The following is a 17,809-nucleotide window of genomic DNA, read 5'->3' on the forward strand; positions in this document are numbered from 1 at the left end:
GTTCATCTAGTAGACATTTTGTTTCATAGAAAGTTTGATATCCGTATCTTTTTTTACATGGAAGGTATTAAAACCAGTCTAGCATCACAAGTGGAGAACATGGTGGCGTTAAATCATAGCCGCTTAGTGGATGGGCTAGCAAACTTAAACGTTAAATCGAGTTATACCTACATAAAATCGATATGTAAATTATTTATTTTCTCTATAATTGCGAGTATTAAAGTCGTTATGTCTTTAATATGCTTAAAGATGATAAAATGAATGTGTTGATGAAATTTTAGCAGGTACTAGTGCTTTTGATTGCTAGTTGCACGAGCACACAGAATCTCACAGCCATCATTTTTATATCTTATAGAAAAAAAGATTACATGAAAGTCATATTGTGGTTGTAATAAAAATACAGAAACGAAAGAGCACAAAATTCTGTATATTTATTCTGAGACCTACGAAGCAGGGAACCAGACTACACTGCTTGATGACTTGGATTTGCCAAGTTCCTTATAGTTCGTGAAATAATTACATTGAGAATTATGTTCTTTCTGGTTTTTACAAAAGGTATCAGACTTTCATTTAATATAATTGAAATTTTGTACAACAACATTAAAAAGGAGTTTGTTGTTGATATCACTTGACTATTGGACTTCCAATATCGTTGTTTGAGAGTTGTGAAGTCATGTGACTATCAATGCAAATGGCAAGTACCGGGTAAGATTTCATCTGTGCCTTGTTTCGTCTAGTCTGTCAGCGGATTAAAGACATAACAAATATAATACTTATCATTTTTTACAAAATAAATCATTTTCCTATCAATTTCATGTAGTTATAAGTCGATATAACATAGATTAAATTTGCTAGGCCCACTGGTAAGCTATCTTATGGTGGTGGCAAATTCCAATTTTTTTTAAAATGTAATTGCTTTGAACCCACACTCCATCCTAAATGTCCAAATGTGAAAAAATGGGGTTGGAATATTTGGAGGAAACCCAGATTAGAAAAATGTTGAATCACTGAGCTGAACTTTGGTGTGAAACTATTACAGTGACATGTAGCTTGAAGCATTGGTTTCAGATCTAAAATATAACACAGGAGAAATGGGAAATTGTCATCCCTTTTATTATATATTAAGAAACGATAAGAGCCCATGTATCAATACAGGTTTTGGAACTGGTTTATTGAACTACATGAAGAAAAGTTGATTTTACAGAAAATTCAGTCTTTGTTTATACAACAATATATAATTTTGAGGGTCTTTTGTCAAAATTTAAATCAACCCTTTTGTAAATGTCTTTAAATGATGGAATTTTTAATCAAATCGTCTTAAGGAGTTTAGGTTGGTTGAAAAATATTGTTTGAGATTTTATTGGCACACATAAATTCAGGGTTAAACTTTTTTCGTTACAAGATAAGATTCTAATACTTTACATTTATTGGGTTTTTTTCATACTGTGAAGGGAACTGTTTACTTTGTATAACATGCACATATATTGCTGTCGAATTCTTTGGAATTAAAGGTTTGAAAGAAAACAAAATAATTTATGCTGATTATGTTGTTTCCATGTAGCAATATAATGCAGGTCAGCAAAGTAATGTTAGGATTTGTATTCTGTACATTGAAATGGCTTTAAATGCCAATTTATAGGAATATATTCAGATTTGTTTTGTGTGACTTATTTTGTGGTTTGTACATGATCATCTTTTCTACATGTTTTCGAGTGTCTTGAAAGAGAAACATCATCAGATTTGGAAAATGCATGTTTTATAATCCAAAATGTTCTTTAATTCCATTCAGTAATGATCATATGTTAACCTTGAAGAAAATAATTTCACCATGGAAACAAACCTGGAAAAGACCTGGAAATTTATATTTAGAAAAGCATGGGAACCATGCCATCCACACCTAATATTAAGGTCAGTGTTTTTAGATTAACTTAAGCTGAGTGTTAAAGAATTTGATAAAAGTATGGCTTGACAAAACATTAGTTTCTTGTTATGGCCTTGTCTTAAAAGCTGCAAAGTTAGTGAGAATATTTTCAGAAATTTTAGGATTTGTATTGGAAATTAATGTACGGCATTTGAAAAATGGGAAGTACTCAGTCTAGTTGGTTAAATTTGTTGCATTAAATTTTTAAAAAATGTGTCTATAATACTTTTGTGTTATAGAGATTGTATTTATAGAGATCATTTCATCATCATTTTGAAGATTATTATTCTGTATTTTTCTTTAGATAGTAACTTAATAGTCAAGTAAATTATCTCTGAATTCGTCAGTGACATATTTTATCTTGATCTCATCGCATTATGTTTGCTCCAAATTACAAGATATGCTTTATCCTGGACATGAATTATGTGCAAGAGAGAAATTTTTAATTTTATATTCTTTGATCAAGAAAAACTCATGCCACCTCATTGGAGACGCATGACTTGTTCATTCATTGCATTTGTGTCTGGTATCCCAGGTGGAAAAAAACACATAAAATGTCTTGTTCATTTTTTCTAACACAGCTTGCTGTGGAAACAGATTTTATTTTAATTTTAAAAGATTTTGTTCAAGGGAGATATTAAAAAGGGAGAATGGGACATCTGTATTAATACCATGAACTGCAGTTCAGAGAAGGAAACCACTGAGAGTTTGCACCCTACCTTGACATTTTCCAGAAATTATTATTGTACATTTTTATATATTAAACATTATAGGTTGTTGGAGTTGTCAACATCACGACCTTGACCAATCGTCAGTATTGTGTTATCTTGGACCCAGTTGATGACAAGGGGCGACCACAGCTTGGGAAGAAAAAGCTGGTTAAGGTAATTTGAATCTTAGCAAATGAACTTCTTATTTTATATACTGTTATTTTTGATAATACATTGAGTCTGTCTTGAGAGACATGGCCCCAGTTTCACTGAATATATGAAATTCTCTTCCTCAAATTTATATTTCCTAATGATTCATACTGATATGTTGAAAACATTTATTTTTTCACTGAACTTTGAAGAGGCATCGTGGGTTAAAATTCAGATAATGTGTTAAATTCACCTTTAAATAGTCCGATTATTTCAGGAAAAAATCAAGAACTTTTTGAAATTTAAGAAATTCTTTGTAAAAAAATTATATGAATAAAAAGGTACCTGTGCATATGAATTTATTATTTTTTAAAAAAAAACAAAATCTACCACTCCAGTGGCCTGAGTAGTTCCAGTGTCTCCTTTGTCTGTGGGAGGTTGTGGGTTTGAACCCTGGCTGAGTCATACCAAAGACTTATAAAAAATGGTACTAACAGCTGCCTCAATTGATTCTCAAGATTAAAAAGTTAGTGTTAGGACTGGCTGGCCACGTGTCAGGATAATATGACTGGGTAGGGTGTGATGCCTCAGTGCTAGACATAACTATAAACTGCCATGCTGCATACATCATAGCAGTATAATTGAAAAATTGTTTAGAAAGCTACATTAAAAATCCAAATGACACACATTCATTCTGTATGACTCTTACTAAAATTTCAGTATTGTCAGATTTTATTTTAAGCAAGATAATCTAGAATCTCATTTTGAGAAAAAAATTGAAAAGATTTAGTGAAACCAGGGCCTTTTCATAGTTTCACATGCATCTCAGATTTACTTCTTCAGATTTGCATTTTTTATTTTTTATTTGTTATTGCTCATTTTGCATCAATGGAGATTTCACCTTGAGCAAACATCAAGAATTGAAAAACCCATAATATTTTGAATTCTTTTACAATGCCTCTTGTTTCATTCCTGAGAAAAATTAGAGGAAATTAGAAGAATTTTAGATGTAACATTTTAAAATTTGAAAATTCACCCTTTTAGCTATCTCTTTGTCTTTGAAATTTAAAAAAAAAATATTGTTAACAGGTCTGCTGTCATTAAGATATTGTAAAATCTTGGAATTCAGCAGAGATTTTGAGACATTTTGTGAAAACAGAAGCTGCAATTTTTTTTAAAGAATTTCATCAAATTAGAAGATTTCCATATGTGACATTTTACAGTTGGATAATTATTTTCATCATTGCAACTCTTCCTGTGTCTCAGAAAAAAGTTGTTAGACGATCTGCTATCAATAAGATTTTGTAAAATCTCATAATTGAGACATTTTAAGAAAACAGAAGCTGGTACCCATTGCAAAAACAAAAAAAGACCTTGTGAGATAGGTCTGCTCTCAGTAAAGGTCGTTACATTATGCAACAGAAATATGCTTCATACAAAATCTGGTAATAAATTCCCAAACAGTGCCCTTTAAGGTTGGCTCAGATTTTCTATAAAATTGATGCTGTATTGTGGACAACAACTTTGTAGTCTGTTAACACTATTAAAAAAACTTCATCTTCACATGTTTTCAAGGGGACCCAGGTGGTTGACAAATCTAAGGCACTTACTCACCTCTTTCTGCATGAGCTTGAGCTTTCTTTCATTCAATGTGGATATTTGAAAAAGCTTGCCAGTGGCTTCCCATAGGTCAGTGGTTCTTCCTGGGGTTTTCCTTTGGCAGATGTACTGGCAGCCAGCACATTATAAGTTATACAAATTAGAGGAAGAGAGTATTAGTTGAAGCTTTATGAGGCCAGATAATCATGAGAACCATACATAAAAACATCTTTGGTGTGCATTATTTTGTGAAATTAGGCACTGTAAGGTAATAGTTTGTGTGATTTTTGTACTACTTGCTTTCACTCTAAGCTTATTCAAAACCTGTGACTTTAACCCAGTAAAATATGGTTTCATGGGTAGAGAGTGATTATAGCTTGTTTAGCAGATTTTAAGAACAATGAGACTTGTCAAAAATACTTCAGAATGACATTCATCTCTATTATTTATGAGCTCATTATATTTCTTCAACTTTGATATTATAGATGTGGTTAATACAGCCTTGAAAATAGCTTGAATTCGAGCAGTTGACTTCAGAAGTTCTTGAATTTCTTGGAAAACTAAACTGGTATTTCCTGAAACTCCTTTGATTTAGCTGAGGCAATACACAAAGCTAGAACTAAATAAAATGTATCACTTTTTAAATTCAGAATATTTATTTATTTTCCAAAACTAATGAATAAATAAATATTAAAACAAATATGTTGGGTCAGTCAGATGTCTTGAGTAGTTACCAGATGGAGTAGTATCTCTTTGTTGTAGTGGCTTGCTAATTAGTTTACTAACTATTTGTGCAGTGGGGGCCCCGAGTGGCCGAGTGGTCTAAAGCGCTCTTCGTTACGGATCACTGCCATCTCACCTCTGTCTGCGGCGGTTCGAGTCTAAGATTCAGCCAATGTGGGCATGTGAGAAAGCCTGCCAGTAGCTTCTCGTGGGTCGGTGGTTCTTTCCGGGGTTTTCCGGGTTCTTCCTCCACCATTAATACTGGCCGCCATGTATAGCCTATCGTGCTGAAAAATGGCGTTAAACCCCACAACAACAACAACAACATTTGTGCAGTGATTAACAAAATAACATAAATGTTTAATTTCTGTAAGAAACATTTCTTGTAAACTCATTTTGTTGTATGAACCTTATATTGAAAAAGAATGGTTCCTTGTAAAAGAAAATGTATTTATAAATGGCACCAACATATCATTGTCAAGATTGCTATTGTCTTTTTCTTTTGCTGATTTATGGCAGCTGGAGACTGCTAGTTGAATTATCTAATCATTGATTACACTCTTGTTGTTGTGGAGTTTTATGCAAAATATACTTAAGAATTCTTAACAGAAGTTTTTAAACAGATAATTTTGAAATTTTAGTGTTTTATGAACTTATGTAGATTTGTTGTTGATTGCTTAGTTTAATAATATTACAGCATAATACTACAGTGCCAGTTACAAGTTAAAATGAATTTTTTTAAAATGATAAAATAAATTAATGTAATGTATAATATTTTTAATAATTTTATTTATAAATGGCACCAACATTTCATTGTCAAGATGACTATAGTCTCAAATTGTTTTCTGATTAATGCTTCAAATGGCTTCAGGAGACTGATAAAAGCTTCATTGAGTTGAACTATCTAATCATTGATTATGGTTGCTGTGGAGTTTTATGCAAAATATGCTTTATACCAAATAGTTCTTCTTAATAGATGCATGTAAATTGATTATTTTGAAATTCAGTATATTATGAACTTTACGGAAGAGAGTATGACCTGATGCTATTGTTCTGTTGCTAAGCAGTTAGTAAAGGGCAGGGTGGATATCACTTTGACATTATTGTCACCTACTCTGATAATTGATCAGCAATATTAAAACTGTTAAAGATTTTTGAACATTTTTAAAAGTCATAGGTATACTTGCTCAGTTCATATTTCATTGTTTTTAAACCAAATTGTAATGTTTAAATAATTTTTCATTGCAATTAAGGAAAATTCTTCATGGTTATTTATTTTACATTGTCGTGTCTTTTTGGAGCATATGACTGACTACGGAGGAAATGAAAAGACAACCACAAGATTTTTTATATATATGACTGTATTATGACACTTTTTTGCAGGGTGAGAAGTCCTTCTTTTTGATGCCTGGTGAGCACTTGGAGAAAGGAATTCAGAATGTGTACATCATGGGTGAGGATGAGGGACTCATTCTTCGGGCCAATGAGAAATTCACTGATACAGAAGAAGTATGTGTACATTTAAATTGCAAAACCATGCTTTTTAGGTTAATTGAGTTCTGGGAACTCCAGCAAATTAAGCATGTTTACCATTAAGAGTTTTTATTGTGATTATATTGACATGATGGGACACTCAGTTATAAACACAAGTAAACAATACACCATTTAATTTCTTGCAAGTGGCCAGTAACATCATTTACCCTTGCATTAGTGTTCCAACTTGAAATCAAAAGATGCTGCCCTGTCCCACTCCTGAAAAAAACCCAACACTATGTACCAACTGTGTGCCCTTCTGTCCCCTTTTAGGCCTGTGGTCAAGATGTCTCCTTAAAATGTGGCATACATTTTAGACCTGTGGGTCCAGATTTGTCTTTTGCTATTCACAATTCCTCAGTTTGGGTCTTGAGTTTGTGTCTGTTTATCAGTCCATACATGCACCAATCCATTATGCACACCTTCTTTCCAACTCCAGAACCATTTGATATCCCTATAAAATTGGGTACAATCATTGAACTAGTGGTGTAGATGTACCTTTACTATTCATGAATATTTGTTTTAAATATTTTTAATGATTTTGCACATTCCTCCCTTCCTCCCTCCATTATCCACACTTTTGTTTCTGGAGCAAAACTGCAAAGCCATTCAACATTTTAATATGAAATTTGGTACATGTACTAAATTAGCAATGTAGATTGTATTTTTTTCTTCAAAATTCTTCAATTTCAATATGCTAAGCTTTTTTGTTTCTTTGTTATTCATCCATCCACACTTTCACTTCTGGAACGAAACTTGTGATATCTGTCACTTCCTTCTGTACTTTGAGCATACAAACTTCCTACATGTGGAATCTTAGTAATTATTTTGTTTCATTGCAAACATTTTGGTGGGGCTGGAAATATAGATGAATCCAATCATCATAATTTTTTATAAAATCATCTCCCCGGTATGCAATGATACTTTTAGCACTTTGCCACCCTAGGCCCATTTGGAAGTGCTGCCCTTGTGAAGAGGTGAGAGGCAGTAGGGATAGATAGGTCACAAACCTTAAATCTTATTTGGACAACTGCATATTAGTGTTATCTTCATATTATTCACTTTAGCACTTAAAAAAAAAAAATGCCACCAGAAGACATTTCAACCAGACTTGATACAAATGTTAAGCAGGTTGTGTACATGTGTATTTTGATGCTTAGAATTTTCCAAATTCAATAATTTATTTCTTTTACCATGGAAACTAAGTGTAACATGGGTTGTATATAAACTGAGTAATCCTCCTTAGGATACTTTCTGTAATCGATACGTAAGCAGGAGGATGTCTTCTCCGGTAGGTTATCGTTAGATGACTCTGGTCTTGCAATTGTGATGTAATTGAAATTGGTTTTGTAATCATTCATTCCTGTATTGTAGGATTTGGAGCGTAACCCAGGAGACCGATGGATGATCCGTGGGCCAAAAGAATATGTCCCTCCAGTTGAGGTAGAAGTGGTGATGAGGAGAAAAGCAATACCCCTGGATGAGAATGAAGGTATATATGTCCGTGACATTAAGACTGGTAAAGTTCGGGATGTCACTGGCGAGACATACATGCTTAGCCAGGATGAGGAATTATGGGAGAAGGAGCTGCCACCTGCAGTTGAGAACCTTTTGGGTCAGGCCAAAGACCCTTTGGCTGATAGAGGAGAACGTGCAAAGGGTGAGGCAGCTTCGAAGCCCCGTGACAAGACAAGAGTTGTTACTTTCCGTGTGCCTCATAATGCTGCAGTACAGATTTACGACTACAAAGAGAAGAAGGCGAGGTATGAAAAGCATATATTTCTTGTTTTTTTTCTTCTTCCTTGTTGGAGTTTATTTTAACTTATTAGGGTCCAGTCATTGCTTATCTTAGGTGGAAGTCCTCCTATCCCCAAGATTATAAAAGCATTCTCATGTTCCAGTATCAGATCTGATTTAAAACTTTGATGTTTTATTGGCCAACATCAAATACCTGACCTATCTGACATGGGAATTTTTTTATTTGATCCTGACTTCAAGTATGGAAATGCATTCTATTATCATAGGATGTGGTCATCAGATTAAAGAGCAGTCTTAGAAAGTTTCATAATTATGTTCCTTTAGACATGTCTTAACTACAGGAAAATAATACCATTACTGTATTCCATTTGACAAGGCACTTTACTCCAGTTATCTCTGCATTAAGTTACTTATTAGTATTACTATGCTGTGAAACACTAAATAAACTGTCCACATTAGGATAAATAAATTGGGATTTTCATTTCTCTGTAGTGATTGTTTGGTTAAAATTTTTGGGTGGAACAATTCTGTAGTTTACTTTTGTTTTGTCATTTCTTGATAATACATTTGCATGTCAATAAAATAAAACATTTCCAGTTTTCTGTACATAAATGTAACCTTTTGTATTTTTCTTCAGCTTAACTGGTGGTTAAATTTTGCAAAATGGTCTTTTTCACAGATTCTGAAATGATAATAAAATCTTGCTTTTTTAACCTTCCTCAGAAATTTTAGTTAAATAAAATGACATGCTAAAATTTAAATCTTCATAATTTGTCATGATCACAGAAGGACATATTTATGTGTACATTGTGATTGTTCCATTTTTGATTGTATCTGATGCAGATTGCAGTTAAATTACAGGGCTTTATTCAGTTTTATTGGTTTTATTCAGAGTTGTGTTTGGTCCAGAGCTGGTGATGCTGGGACCAGATGAACAGTTCACACAACTGAGTCTCTCAGGAGGAAAGCCAAAAAAGCCAAATGTAATCAAATCACTGTGCTTACTGCTGGGACCTGACTTTTGTACTGACATCGTTGTCGTGGAAACTGCTGATCATGCCCGACTCTCCCTCCAGCTCTCCTATAATTGGTAAGTTACTATTTTAGTTACTCTTTGTCACATTGGGTATTGGAAATATAATTTTTGGATGAAAATGTGATATTGATCTAAATTATCTTGGTTTCTTTGTGTGATGGTCCTGTCTGGAGTCGCAGTGTTTAAAGAATAATGTTATGTCATCATCATCATCATTATCAATATAATCATCACTGACATCATCAACTATCACAATGTTATCATGCCTTCACTTTTAGATCAAAGTGGTAAATGTATAAAAAAAATTTTAAACATTAAATAGAAAGACATGAATCATAAATAATGATATTGCTATTTTGATTTTCTCAAAGGAAAGTCATTTTAAATTTATAGGTTACTGGCCTTGCACATGGAGATTTTATGTGATGCTCAGACATGTTATAATTAATTTCAGGCACTTTGAGGCTGATAAAACCAGCAAGGAAGATGCTGACAAGATTTTCAGTGTACCAGACTTTGTTGGTGATTCTTGCAAGGCCATTGCCTCCCGTGTGAGAGGTGCTGTGGCACAAGTACAGTTTGACGACTTCCACAAGGTTTGTCTAAGTGAAACTTTTATTTATATTGATATTTTTCTTTAAAATAGCAAACTGATATAGTTTTGTGTGACACGTTACATGAATCTTTCATTTTATAATCCTTATAAGATTGGTAGGCTTGTTAACATTTCACAGACTACTAGTGTTGCATTCCATTGCTTCTCTGTTGAAAACATTCACCAATCATATTAACAGTAGGAAATCTGCTCTGTTGCCTCTTGAATCCATCTCTCCTAGAAAAAAGAAAAAAATCTTTCTCCCCCATATGTATTTAATATATAGAAATGAAGAAATTCTTACCCATTACATCCCTTTACCACTGATAGTTGGCTACCCACAAACTGGATATTTACTAGTTGAAGCTTTTGCTACAGTAGAATTAATATCATCCACCACTGCATCTCATTGTCTATGAAATCGATGTTCTCTATCCATCCATCCAGAAATTTGGTAAAGTATTGATTATTAATGTATTATCACATGTTGGCATCATTAGTTTTGTATTTTTGTCAGTAATTGTTTTATTTTTTCAGTTTGAGGACTTCTGATGTTGTATGCCACTGATGCTTCTTATTTGCTATAATTTTCTTATTTATTACGGGTTATTATTTTCCAATGTTTCTGTCATTTTAGCTCAACATTGGTGACAAAATGGTTTAAAGTCCTCAAGGATGCACAAGTGTGCCTTGCTTGCACTAAGTGTTCATCTGCTTTAACGTGGATAGATACTGTGCCATACATAGAGACAATTTTACAGCCACTGGGAGTGACCTATGTGGACATAAAGTAATGTCAGAGGACTCCCCCAGCCCTCCAGTGAGTGCAGGGAGATCCTTGATCAATTGGCTCTGACCCCCACCATGGACTGTGTGGAATTTATTCAGAAGAGGCTGTTGAATAAATTGGTTTTGGCTTCAGTATGAGGTGAAGATGAGGCTGTTGAATAAATTGATACAGTTATGGCTTCAGTAGGAGTTGAAGATGAGACTGTTGAATAAATTGATACTGTTATGGCTTCAGTAGGAGTTGAAGATGAGACAGTTGAATAAATTGATACGGTTATGGCTTCAGTAGGAGTTAAAGATGAGACTGTTGAATAAATTGATACGGTTATGGCTTCAGTAGGAGTTAAAGATGAGACTGTTGAATAAATTGATACGGTCATGGTTTAAGTAAGAGTTGAAGATGAGACTTGAATAAATTGATACAGTTATGGCTTCAGTAGGAGTTGAAGATGAGACTGTTGAATAAATTGATATGGTTATGGCTTCAGTAGGAGTTGAAGATGAGGCTGTTGAATAAATTGATACAGTTATGGCTTCAGTAGGAGTTGAAGATGAGACTGTTGAATAAATTGATATGGTTTTGGCTTCAGTAGGAGTTGAAGATGAGGCTGTTGAATAAATTGATACGGTTATGGCTTCAGTAGGAGTTGAAGATGAGGCTGTTGAATAAACTGATACGGTTATCGCTTCAGTAGGAGTTGAAGATGAGACTGTTGAATAAATTGATATGGTTATGGCTTCAGTAGGAGTTGAAGATGAGACTTGAATAAGTTGATACAGTTATGGCTTCAGTAGGAGTTGAAGATGAGACTGTTGAATAAATTGATATGGTTATGGCTTCAGTAGGAGTTAAAGATGAGACTGTTGAATAAATTGATATGGTTTTGGCTTCAGTAGGAGTTGAAGATGAGGCTGTTAAATAAATTGATACGGTTATGGCTTCAGTAGGAGTTGAAGATGAGACTGTTGAATAAATTGATATGGTTATGGCTTCAGTAGGAGTTGAAGATGAGACTTGAATAAATTGATACAGTTATGGCTTCAGTAGGAGTTGAAGATGAGACTGTTGAATAAATTGATATGGTTATGGCTTCAGTAGGAGTTGAAGATGAGACTGTTGAATAAATTGATGTGGTTATGGCTTCAGTAGGAGTTGAAGATGAGACTTGAATAAATTGATACAGTTATGGCTTCAGTAGGAGTTGAAGATGAGACTGTTGAATAAATTGATATGGTTATGGCTTCAGTAGGAGTTGAAGATGAGACTGTTGAATAAATTGATATGGTTATGGCTTCAGTAGGAGTTGAAGATGAGACTTGAATAAATTGATACAGTTATGGCTTCAGTAGGAGTTGAAGATGAGGCTGTTGAATAAACTGATACGGTTATCGCTTCAGTAGGAGTTGAAGATGAGACTGTTGAATAAATTGATATGGTCATGGCTTCAGTAGGAGTTGAAGATGGGACTGTTGAATAAATTGATACAGTCATGGCTTCAGTAGGAGTTGAGGATGGACATACCTCATTATATCTACTGCTGTATTTGGTGAAGATTAGAGAAACACTGGTTGTCTTTTGGAGATCTCAAACATCGGGAATTCAGAGATAGCTGACAATACACACATTTAGACACACAATGCTGACTTACCAAGCTTGGATAAAAATATCATGGTTGTGAACATTTCAATCCTGCAATTTTATAAGATGGATCACTAATGTCTTCATCCACAGATGAAATATGAATGTCAGCAAAAGGAGTTTTAACACCACACAAGAGCAGCAGTTTTGACTTGGTCTGATTTCAGGATTTAGCATGCCCTATGGCTTAATAAGGAGGATAGGAACAAGGCTTCTCCTTCCCCAGCCTCCCAACAATTACCAGTGATTTTCCACCTGCCTGTCAACAACCTGCCTCTTGACACAAAACTCTCACTTTTGGCGTGCTTTGCTCTGATGTTTGTTAGCAAAGTGAATGGTCAATCCAAGTTGTTTTTTGAAGAGGCTTAAGAGTTTGTTGATCCAGTTCCCTGTCCTTTCATCTTCTCCATCCATAATGTTACATCCAATCCAGAGGATGTGGAAATTTTGAAGGAGATTTGTCTGCTTGACATGCTGGCAAGCTGAAATCTTGTTCCAGGCTTGTTCAAGTGCCAAAACCCAATGGGAAGTACATGCCATTCATAGATCTTGGCCAGCTGAATGCGAACAAAGCCATGCTAAGGTTCAAACAGAAATGGCACTAACACCCAATCTTTGACTTAAAATGGACAAATTTAACATCAGTGTCACATATTTTCAAGCTGCTGTCCACCTGGCTTCACACAAGTTCCTTTATGTTGGCTTTTAAGAAGCCATTTACCAATTCCTTGCTCTCTGAATTAGTCTTGACATAAGCTAACTGATTTTCACAAAAATCATCAACTGCATCGTTATGTTTAGATCAATTTCAAAAGCTATAATATCTTCAAAAACAGATAAGTTCATCTTTGGTTAAGGACAGAGTAAAAAATCTTTGGGTTTCTAATAAATTGGGAGAAGTGAGATGAGGTCTTGCCCCATCCCTACTATTTTGTCCATCTCATTATGGACTTTTTGCTGATCTCATCCTGTTCATCTCCCTGGCATGTGTTTGACATGGATTCTCAAGCTGGTAGAATTAATTGTCCAGCAAGGAGTAGATTTTAATGCTATTAGTTTTTCAACTCATTGGCTTGCTCAGTGTTGATTTTTCTCAATAGTGTTTTCATACAAAGATGGCTCTACCGGTCCAGTGGCATCATTTTCCTGGTCTTTTAGTGCCAAGATAATCAATAGCTCATGATAGGAATTGTCTGAAATAGCTGAACTAAACATTACAGACTGTGTGGACTCCAATTCAAATAGTTGGAGAGCCCACCTGTTGCCATGCCCCACTATGGTAAACAGCAGGTGGGAGCCATAGAACTTCATATCAGTCTAGTAGTGGAAATGAGTGTTATAGTAAATACATTCATTTATGGAAATGTCAGTTTTTTTTAGAAAGATTAGCCATAATTGCAGACATCCTTCAGGGAATTGGGAACCAAATCGTCCAACATATGTGTCCAGGTATGGAACTTTCTGCATTGATGCTCAAGATCACAGTCCAGGTCAGGCACATTCCCAGGTGGCTTATCCTATCCGAGTCACTGTTGAGAAGTGTCCCAACTCATTAACAGAATAGTCTATTCATCCATCAGCCTTTCATATGATATGTGCTGGCGGGGGGGGGGGGGGGGGGGGGGGGGGGGCGGCTGCCAATATTAGACCTTTTTTCATCAAGGTGTAACTACAAGCTCTAGTCTTAAACCCAGAAGCATAGGTCATGGGCGTCCTATAAGTCAGCTGGAACAGAATTCTTCAGTATGATTGGCTCCAGTCTGGAGATCCTTGCATAAAAAGGAGGAATTTTGACCCTTTGATATGGATAGGATCTCTTGAGCTAGGTTTTCCACTGAAGGTATATTGGGGATGGTGGCATCTTTTTAGGGACTGGTACAAGTCATCAACATTGTCCCCTTGCAGGTCTTTATCTCTCAGCTTGCTAAAAAAATTCTCTGAGAAAAGGTTACCACCTGTTACAACCAGGGCCTCCTGCCCCCTGATCTGACACATTTAGGAAGAGGTCAAGACAGTGATCTGCTGGGCTTGATCCATTACTTTTGACTTGAATCAGTCCAGCTCATTCACACTATTCCACAAGTGGAATCTTTAATGACTCAACAAGTATGACACACTGACCAGAACCATGCTGAAGCTGCAGTGTTACAAAACATGTTTTTGATAGTCTTGTCTTGACATGTAGTGTGAGCAAGTTGCATCCCTTTTCAATGGATCCAAACTGCAGTTCAGATTGGATGGTTGTGTGGTCATAATAATGCAACTGGTCTTCATAGCCAAAAACAGGTACCTTCTTTGGGCTATCTGAAGATAGGGATTTTGCTTACTTTCCTCATTCAAATCATCAATAGAGGCAGTGATGAAAGGTCTGGTCCCTGCTCTCAGACCTTACCTCAAATCATGGAAAACAGTCATGGAACTAAAAAAGCACCTTCTGGTAATGGCAGTGTTTCCCTTTATGCACATTTGTGCATCAGGGACGCACACTGTATAAAATTGACACACACTTTTTGTTGCCGTGCGTTTTTTTGATGCAAAGGATTTTCATAATGTGATCAGGATTTATTTAATACCCAATGCATTGGATGATGGATGGCATCATATATATTTCGAGCATAGGCATTGACTGGTTCCCCGCTTTGTTTGTTCCTTGCCTTGCGCTCTTCTATTCGTAGAGTAGAGTGCAATGCAGGGAACATTCAAAACAATGAACCAGACTAGCATAGGTAATGTTATGACAGAGTAGCTTCCCCTAATCGTGAGCTTTCATGCTATTTCCATCGAGCTCAGCAAGCTGTCATCTAGATGTTTAATCTCAATGCTTGTTGCACTAGAAAGTGATCTCCAGATTAAAACGACATGCACTAAAAATCATTAGCGAAGAAAGTGAAAGAAGCAGAACACAAGAGTAACTGTGGATCTAACTTTAATGAAAAATGGAAAAAATAATACCCTTGACTGGAATACGGTATTCATACATTAGGATTACCGGTGTGACTTAAGATTGCGTGATTGAGAAGACTGCAAAAGTGAATAATCCTTTCGTGACAAGGTTTTAGAATTTTAAAAAATCTGCCCTCGTTCGCCACAAGATATCTGGAGAACACATTATAACTCAAGACATTCTTTCACAACAAAGAAATCAGTAAACTTGCAGAGACAAATGCGTTATTTGGATTACAAAGTCAGCAGGTCATTGCAAATTTTGTTGGTTTTTAACTTTGCTGCAGTAAAAGATAGATCTTAAAGTTCAAGTGTAACTTATTAGAAAGAAGATGAATCATTATCCTCCTTGATATGTGGATAAATATGTTCTAGGACGAAAAAGTACAATGAAACCGATGATAGTACACATTTTATGAAAGGCAGTAATTTGACTGCCATTTTGTTAAAAAGATTTATTTGGCTTTTTGTATTGGCTTGTATGTACTGTGCTGGGCTATAATATTGCTTCATACTGATTATAAGGAGACTGTTAAAAGTATGACTTTAAAACAAAAATGAACTAATAAAATTATTCTTTGAATGGACAATGCATTGTTTGTTGATTGTGCACGTTGATGTATTTGTATGTTTAGAGAGAGAGAGTATGTTGTGCAAGTTGCAATATCCTATTTCAAGCTAAAAAAGTACAAGTCATATGAAAATTTGTCAGTACATTTTTGACCTCCACATTTTTTATTTAACCCCCAGTTCTGACACCAAGGTTTTTTTTTAACCCTCAATTTTACGCCCCTGGGGGATACACTGGGTAATGGTGAGGAAACGCATCAAAACCCCACAAGCTGTGGCATCTTGGCTTAAGATTTGTGATATACTCAGTTTACTTGGAAATGCTCAGTGTACTTGGATATGCAAATGCTCAGTGTACTTGGACATGCTCAGTGTACTTGGACATGCTCAGTGTACTTGGATATGCTCAGTGTACCTGGACATGCTCAGTTTACTTGGAAATGCTCAGTGTATTTGGATATGCAAATGCTACATGTACTTGGACATGCTCAGTGTACTTGGATATGCTCAATCTTATATGTTCAATATGATCAGTGTACTTTGTGTGTGATTTGCTCGTCGTTCTGTAAAGTATCTCAGACGTAATTTTTTGTTTTGATTTGCATTTGAATGTAACATTTCTATCTCGTGCATCATTGAAGCCATTGGCTTCTCCCTTCTTGAGCTTTTATCTCCAAATGCTGGTGTTGCAGAGCAGGAAATTGAACATGTTGGACCCAATGACTGTGGCACAGACAACCTCAAAACAAAGTCAATAAAGGCACAACCTACTCACTTAGTGTGGTTATATGGGTTTTGCTTGATTTGTCCAAAGGTTTGTGAATAATATAAAATTTGTTGCAGACCAACAATATTTTTATGTCAAGTGTCACCGATAGTTATGTTGCCCTCTTGTTAAGGGAGTGGTTTATCCTTCATATTTGAAATAAGTCAGATCTCTTTTGAAGGATAACTGGGGAGAACGTGTTCAACAGAGAAAGTTAATAGTTAATAATGCATCTCATACTTACCAATTTCAAGTGCATTCCCACCTCCCAATAAATACAAGTATCCTCATCTGTATTGCTCAGTTTGAACTGGTGAACAGCCAGTATATGGGTAGCCACCAGTTGGTGGAGGGGGAGGTAGAGGATGAGAACTGTCTTTTTGTCTGTATGGTATATTGACTGATAACTCCATCACACTTTAGTGCTTATGAGACTAGAGAACTAGCATCCTCCATTTTTGTAAAAGTACTGAATCAAATTTTTTTCTCATTTTGCACCATGACGTTTAGTTTGGCTCCCTTCTTCATATAATCCCAGTAATGTGCTATGTGGTACATGACCAATATTGGCAAGCTAATATCGTAGGCTGGTAAGTTAACAAATCTGTGTATCTATGTCTCTTAGTAATGTAGCTGGGTACAGAGCAGTGTACACAAGAGGAAACCAAACTAATGGGCACAGTGCATCATGGGGAAAAAGCACAGCTTCTACAGTCAAATATGGTGTGGCCCCATGGTTTAAGGCACTTGCCTTTACAGAATACTCACACTTCACCTATATGGGTTTGAGTGTTGGTTCAGCCGATGTGGATATGTGAGAAAGCTTCTATTAGCATTTTTTGTTTTGGTGGTTCTTCCCAGTTTCTTCCTCCACCAGCTATACTGGCCACCATAGATATAAATATAATAGCCTATCTTGTGCAGAAAAAAATGGCATTAAACCACACAGAAATATCCAAAAATAAATCTGGTTACAAATAGAAAAAAGACGTCTTTTCAAACAGTACTATGATTTAATAAAGTTGACCAAAAGTTTTCTTTCATGGAGACATTTCAGTTTTATGAAAATGATGCCAA

General features: G+C 35.4%; 1 protein-coding gene across 4 annotated transcripts in view; it reads left to right on the top strand.

Annotated features, from left to right (window-relative positions):
* The window catches only part of LOC149775782 (major vault protein-like), a 50,657-nt gene that overhangs the window by 27,533 nt on the left and 5,315 nt on the right, over positions 1 to 17,809 (top strand). For all 4 annotated transcript variants that reach the window (XM_089944128.1, XM_089944125.1, XM_089944126.1 and 1 more), the window contains exons 7-11: positions 2,695 to 2,805; positions 6,487 to 6,612; positions 8,011 to 8,399; positions 9,287 to 9,484; positions 9,885 to 10,026. In XM_089944128.1, the coding sequence (XP_089800254.1) occupies positions 2,695 to 2,805; positions 6,487 to 6,612; positions 8,011 to 8,399; positions 9,287 to 9,484; positions 9,885 to 10,026 (966 nt within the window). The remainder of the gene's footprint in view (positions 1 to 2,694; positions 2,806 to 6,486; positions 6,613 to 8,010; positions 8,400 to 9,286; positions 9,485 to 9,884; positions 10,027 to 17,809) is intronic.

This window comes from Sinohyriopsis cumingii, chromosome 19, assembly GCF_028554795.1.
Source record: "Sinohyriopsis cumingii isolate HCF-2022 chromosome 19, ASM2855479v2, whole genome shotgun sequence".
Classification (NCBI taxonomy): Eukaryota; Metazoa; Mollusca; class Bivalvia; order Unionida; family Unionidae; genus Sinohyriopsis; species Sinohyriopsis cumingii.